Source organism: Vombatus ursinus, unplaced genomic scaffold (genome assembly GCF_900497805.2).
Source record: "Vombatus ursinus unplaced genomic scaffold, bare-nosed wombat genome assembly UNPS02014870.1, whole genome shotgun sequence".
Lineage (NCBI taxonomy): Eukaryota > Metazoa > Chordata > Mammalia > Diprotodontia > Vombatidae > Vombatus > Vombatus ursinus.
The window spans coordinates 7,835,344-7,842,728 of NW_020954648.1; the positions used below are offsets into that span (position 1 = coordinate 7,835,344).

General features: G+C 39.1%; 1 protein-coding gene across 1 annotated transcript in view; it reads right to left on the minus strand.

The window, feature by feature from the left end:
- DGKI (diacylglycerol kinase iota) overlaps positions 1-7,385 on the minus strand; it is a 543,147-nt gene that overhangs the window by 341,790 nt on the left and 193,972 nt on the right. The window contains exons 4-5 of the mRNA XM_027842255.1: positions 6,231-6,305; positions 3,553-3,609 (exon numbers count right to left, since the gene is read on the minus strand). Coding sequence (XP_027698056.1) covers positions 3,553-3,609; positions 6,231-6,305 — 132 coding nt within the window. The remainder of the gene's footprint in view (positions 1-3,552; positions 3,610-6,230; positions 6,306-7,385) is intronic.

Below are 7,385 nucleotides of genomic sequence, written 5' to 3' on the forward strand. Positions count from 1 at the left end.
TCTCCAATTTTATTTTATAAAGCTACAGTTATTTATAACCTTAAGCAATCAGTTCAGAAAATGTGTCTCTGATACAGGTGTTAGACTTTAACCCAGAATCAAGTTTCACAGCAACTTTTAAGGGAAATCAAATCTTGACATTAATGGTCATCTCAGTCCAATCTTACCATAAATTATTGTCCTTTGAGGAACTAAAGCAACAAATCAATGCTTTATTTCTTAAAAATAGTAGGTTCTACTTTCTACAGGACAAAGTCTAGGCTTAGAAGATTTTGCTTTACTTTTAAATCCCTAACACCAAAAGTCTGGCTAGATTTGAATACTTGTTCTCACTTCCTCTTTCACCCACATGCTCTAATTTTTGCCATGGAGTACTAAAGGGTCCAGACCTGTTACTGAATTGGTTAACCCCATCTAGTTCTTTCCAACTATGATAAAATCACTTTAAATCTATGTTTTAAAACATTATTCCATTTCCTTTTAAAATATTCTTTTTAAAACATAACATTCTGGAGAAGTTCTTTCAGAAAGCACTCGGATCAGAAACAAGTTTGTATTTGATATTGCATTGGAGTTAAGGGAACTAGCACAAAAGCATCTATTTTGCAAACCGTATTATAGCATTTAATTCAAGGTCAGCAACCTACAAGGAAGTGGTTATAGAACAGAGGTGGTTTCCTTTCTTAAGAAGAAAGTGAAAAATTACTCCTTTTTGATTGGGAAAAGGCCTAGAATTTTGGAGCTATAAAGGATTAGAAATGAAGGAATGAGAACTGGGAGGGGTATATAAGATCTTGGCTCATAGATTCAGTGTTGAAAAGGATCTCAGAGGTCAGTTAGCCCAACACCCTCATTTTACACATGAGGAAACTGAGGTTTGTGAGGGTTTTACTAACTTGCCAAAGGTCACACAGGGGATAGGTGTCAGAAGTATAACTTGATTCAGGCCCTCCAGAGCCAAAGCTGTTTCCACTGTAAGTATGTTACCTTCTTTTCAGCAGGTCAAAGAAGAGGGGCATCTGGGTAACTGAAATTTTTCTCTCTCTACCTTTGCCCATGTGGAGGAGAAGAAAGAGCAGTGCTTCAATGAGTGACCTGTCTTTCCGGCTTTGTAAGCCTCCCTAAACTAGCTAAGACACTGGGAGATTGAGAAACAAATCATAGACTCCAGGTGTGAAAAGTTCTGGGAACTTGGAAGCCAAGTGAAATCACATCAATGAGCAACGAATGAGCAGAAGAATTTCAATGTCAAATTGAACAGATGACAGGAGGAGCTAAGGATGTCTCTTTTTATAAAACGGAAGGCTTAAAGAAAAAATTAATTTTTTTTTTAAATTAAACATTAGTGAGAGAAGAACCAAATTGTATGAAGGTTTGGGTTTGTTTTGTTTTGCTTTGCTTTAATCCAATCTACAAGATGACTTCTCTAAAATGTCTTACTCTTTCCTCACCCTAGCATGGAGATTACCCTATGTTCTCAAAGACTATAGCATCAGAATTGCCTGCAGTGGCAGATTTTACCATTCTGGAAAGGCCAGAAACAGACCACCTTTACTTTCCATAGGCCAATCTGAATATGGCAGACAAAAATCAAAGACAAACACAAAAAGGCCCTCTGTCCTGGGTAGCTTCCTAATACTGTAGTAATGGGGAAAAAAAAGTTGCAGAAAAGCAGCAGAAGGTAATATAAATCACACACTTTTTGACAATCTATAAATATTAACTTAGCTGTGGGCACTCTAAATGTGAAATCCTTGTCCAGTGACCAAAGAATGAAACTACCTGTGGAGAAAATATCACTGGAGAGACAAGCAATGGATAGCCTGTGTACTCCACTGGTATCTCCAGTGGAGATGAAGAGGAAGACCCTAAGCACTCAGGGAAACGCTGGATAGAAAATGTACATGAGGGGATAGACAAGCATCTCATGGGCTAAGAAAGCATGGAGGGGTTGCAATCCTACGACTAGAGAAAGTATCCACATCAATGAGATCGCAGACAATTGTAGAATCCTTCAAAAACTATCTCTGCCCTGGTTTAATGCTATTTTTGCTTGTGCGAATAAAGAGGTAAAAAATAAAAGAAAAATATAATAATAAATTTCCATCTCAGATAAACGACACTTATAGGACAAACTTAATATTCTTAATATTATAGATTTAGAGCTGGAAGGGACCTCAGAGGCTACTGAGTACAACACTCTCATTTTATAAATGACCAAAAGGAGAATGCCTAAAGTCACACAGCTAGGCAGAATTTGAACTCTGGTCTTCCTGACTCCAAGACCAGCATTCTATCCACTAAGCTGCATAAATTGCATCTAGGCAACTGAAGCCTTGAGAAATTATGTGATTTGCCCAAAGTAACACTACTAGTAAATCTCTGAAGGAGGATTTAGATTTGTCTATCTGACACTAAGCATTCTATCCACATCATTATCCAGCCACCTCTGAGAAATTGAGGCCCAGAGAGGTTAAGTTATGAGACTTGCCTAAGGCCATGGAGGAATTAAGTGGTAGGGCCTGTATTTGAACCCAGGTTCCCTGACTCCAAAGCTACTCTACTGCACCACCAAAGCCAAAATACTGCAGGCATCCTGATGACCACTGGATAATCTATCTGCAGGGAAAAATACATCTAAGAGGAGATAGCTACCAGGGGCTGAGTTTGTAAACTTAAATATAATGATGATGTTGAGGATGCTAGCTAGCATTTATATAGCTCCTTAAAGTCTACAAAGTGCTTTACAGATATGATCCCATTTTTATTTCATTTTATCCTCACAACAACCTTGTGAGGTAGACGGCTCTTCTTATTCCCATCTCACAGATGAGGAAACTGAGGCAGGTAGAGGTTAAGTTACTTGCCTACAGCTACACAGCCAGTAAGTGTCTCAGGCAGCATTGGAGCTCAGGTTCTTAACTCCAGGCCCACCACTGTATGGACTTAGTGTTTGCATTTCAAAGAACTTTAGGCATTTTTGGTTTAGGTCTTTGCTGTGATTAAACCAATATTTTTTTTTATTTATTACATAATTGGTGAGAAATCCTTACTTTCTTCCTCCTTGAACTTGAGGTGTTTAGTGGGAGAGGAGGAAGGAAAGAAGGCACCACTTATTCTAACATCATCCATCCACCACTTTGAGATGAAGGAGGCAAAGGAGACAGGTGATAAGGGCAAGAAGAAAGGGAGAGCTGGGGAGAAAGAGCATCTTGCACCTTCTCCAAAGTGAGAAATGGAATTAAAATCACCCAACGTCCTGAAATACTGCTTTGCTTCCTCTCCCTCCACCCTACTTGGGTGTTCAGTAAGAAGTGACGTGCCCCATCCTGGCCTTCAGAGACAACACCAACATACTGAGGCACCCTGTTCCAGGAGGCATTCCAGGCACACTAGCAAGAGAGGATGAACTCCACTGAGGACAGTGAATGGAAAGAGGAAGAATCTGTTTATCCAGGCGTGAGGAGCATCAGAGACGTGTTTACCTCTAAACCAAGTGAATCATCAAGGAGTGGGAAGCGGGGCTTGGAACTGTACTCTTGGGTTACTCACTTCTCTTGGAGATCTTGAGCCTCCTTCCCGGAAAGTTGGTTTGCATCTGAAGTTAATCTGCCAATCAACAGACACATACAAAGAAATATTAGGGATAAGTATAGACAAGTATAAATATAGAACTGGAAGGAATCAACATTGGTCAATATTGAGAATGCACAGTAAATGAGACCTTTAGGATCGATCAAAGAGTTTTAGACGGATGTTGGAGATCACCTAGGCCAGGGGGTCTTAACTTGTGGTCTGCAGAGTCTATAGATAGCTTGTAGGGGGTCCAGGAACTTGGATGGGAAAACAACTACCTTTTTATTTTCACTAAATTTAGCATTCTCTTCAATTATGAATGTAGGCAGCAAAACATGATTGTGAGAAGTGGGGCCATAAGCTTTGCCAGACTGCCAAAGAATTCTGTGACCCAAAAAGGGCAAGAACCCCTGATTCTGATCCAACCCTCTCATCTTCTAGGTGAGTAAACAGAAGTGGTATGAGAGCTGAAGTGACTTGTGCTATGTAGGAGTAACTGCTTTTGTCATTATGAAATGCCCATATCTGAGGACCAGCATATTAACTGGATATCTCAAATGAGTCACTTTCCATAAAGGTGACACTATTCTGTCCTATTCTCCATGGAAATAGTCATAATAATAGCAACATGACTTTATAAAGCATTCACAAATACAACATCTGAGTTGATCCTTATCACAAGCTTGTGAAGTGAGCAGAGAAGGCATTATTCCCATTTTACAGAGGAGGAAACTGAGGCAAACAGGATTAAGTGACTTGCACAAGGTCACACAGCTAGTAAGTGTCTGATGCCACACTTGAACTCAAGTCCTCCTGACTTCACGGCCCCACCTCCAAGTTTATGTGGTGACATCTAAATAAAATGCCTAAGACCTAATAACTGGTGTGTGTGTGTGTGTGTGTGTGTGTGTGTGTGTGTGTGTGTTCCTCCTCCCTGCCCTCCCCCCCACCCCCAGAAAATCCAAGTGCTCCAAAGGGAGGCCTGGTTAGAAAGATCTGGATCCTGGACTTTTAATAGGTTATCAAAGGGTTTGGTTATTTTTTCCCATTTTTCTGTGTTCCACAGAAAAACTGTGTTGGTTATTTTTTTCCCATAGAAAAACTGTGTTCCACAGAAAAACTCAGAGGGAAATGGGAATAGGTACAAGGAAAAGTATAAGGAAAGGAAAAGAGCTAATGTTTATAAGACTTTTATTTCTGTTCTTATTGGCCACTTCGAGTAAGGGTTGTATGCAGAATCGTACTAATGGGGTTACAGAAATAGTTACAAAATACATAAAAATGTGAGGAACTAGAGGCCAGTCTATCTGCTGAGGTCTAGAGGTTTGGGATCCTGGAATCCCAAAATCATGACACGTGAGTTCTGCCCAAAAGAATTCGACCCAACCCTTCTTTCGGCCAAAAACAAAGTTTATTGAAGATTTGCCATATTACCCAGACTTTTAAGGAATCCGAGCATCTGTGGCTCAGATTGGCTAGATTGTGAAAATCTGAGCATCTTAATGGAGACAAGATGGACCTTAATGGAGACAAGATGGACCTTATATACAGAAAGACTGTGGGAGGGATCTAGGAGTGGCCAAGTAGTCTATGAGGTAATAGAATTCCAGGGAAATGGAGCCCAGATAGGACCAAGGGTGGGAAGTGGTCTGGGGCCACAGGGAGGCAAGACAATGGAGGGCTAGGCTAGGTCAAGGATAATAGAATTGGGGGATTGGGTGTAGCCAAAAAGAAAGGCCAATTGACGGAATCATGGCCTCAGGGGAATGCCAGAAATCTCCATGAGCAAGTGGGAGAATTCAGGGACAATCCAAGGGTTTTCTAGGACCCATAGACATATGGGGGGCCCAAATTGGGAGAAAGGTCTCACTTTGGGCTCATCCCCCATCATATCTTTATCTATCTATCTATCTATCTCTACATCTATCAATCTCTATATCTATCTATCTCTGCATCTATCAATCTGTCTCTGTATCTGTCCATCTATCTCTATATCTATTTATCTACCTATCTATCTCTATATCTATCAATCTCTTTCAATCTATCTCTGTATCTATTTATCTACCTATCTATCTCTACATCCATCAATCTATCTCTATATCCACCTATCTATCAATCTATATATCCATCCATCTATCTATCTATCTATCTATCTATCTATCTATCTATCTATCTATATATATATATACATATATATATATCTCTTAAAGCCTCCCAAACAGTGTTGAGCAATTCAGAACCATAGTAGTTTCTTTCAGCAGTAAAAAGATAGCTATGAGCAGCCACACATAAAGGACAAAAGCAATATGGGTGGGTGAATTGCTTTATTTCACAGCAACTCTACAGACCAAATGAAAAGAATGTTATTAACCTTGTATCAATGCCTGTCAATCAAAAGTGAACGAAAGTGGAAGGTTTTCCACAACCAAAAGTTAACTAAAGAATATGGTAGATAAAACTAAAGCGGTGCATGTTTGGGGTTGTTTTTATAGTTTCAACATAATAGAGATTCTTTCCCCTTGGTTTTATACTTGGCAGATGTCTTTGGAACTCCTTGAAATGGGATGAGATAGATAAAAGGAATGGAGAACTAGAATTCCGAAGCTAGAATACATGCACTATAGGACGCTGTGCAGCAGGGGGCGCTCTCTTACCTTTTCTAGCTGCTCCATGCAGGCTGTGTGGACCACAATTTTACAGACAGCACACTTCCTCCTGAGAGCTGATTTCTACAACATTTAATTTAAAACAGAAGTTAGTGAAAGTCTGTGATTCAAGTTTCTATGGGGTTAAACAATGTTTATACCAACAAGAACTGCAATAAAATTCCCTAATAACCCAACTACTTACACTGATAAAAAAATAAATGGTTTTGCTTATCAACAAACAAATGCTAAACACTAGGACAGCACCAAAGAAATTCCTTACATATATGACCTGAGAATATAACTACACCACCAAAGTTCAAAGTCCTTAGGCCAGTTGGATCTGTGAGCTCCATCCACCCAGTATGGCACCTATGAAATGCCTCTCTGGTCAGAGGTTCTCAACCTCTTTTGCTTGGGGACCCCTTTACACACGTAAAAATCATTGAGGACACCAAAGAGATTTTTATATCACTTGTGTCTATTGATATTTAAAGTATTAAAAATTAAAAGTGATAAAATTTTAAAATGTTAATTTGTTTTAAAATAACAAAAATATTAAATATAAACATTAGCAATATTTTTATGAAAAAATAACTTTATTTTCCAAAATCAATCAACGAACATTAATGGAGTACCTACTATATGCCAGACACTGTATTAAGTGCTGGGGATATAAAAAGAGGCAAAAGACAGTTCTCGTCCTCAAGAGAAGGCATTCTTTCATACATTTTTGTAAATTTCTTTGCTGTCTAGATTAATAGAAGACAGCTGGATCTCATATCTGTTTCTGCATTCAATCCGTTATAATATGTTGTTTTGGTTGGAGTATGAGAAAAAAATCTGGCCTCACACAGATAGTTAGTTGGAAAAGGAAGTGGTATTTTAATAGGCAAATAATACTTTATTATTACTGTTAAGAAAATAGTTTTGACCTCAAGGACCCCCTGAAAAGGTCTTGGGCATCCTCATTGCCCTAGGTGCCAGTTATAATAGGAATTAATCTCACACCTAGGCCACACAAATAAGCCCCTGAGTCAGGAGGACTACAGGAACTTGTTTATAGCCTCAGGAATAAAGAAGTCTTGTCATAACCAGGAGTCAAACCAAGAAAGTAATTAAAGAGGGGAGGAAAAGGAGGGGTTATTTAATTTTTTTAAAAGT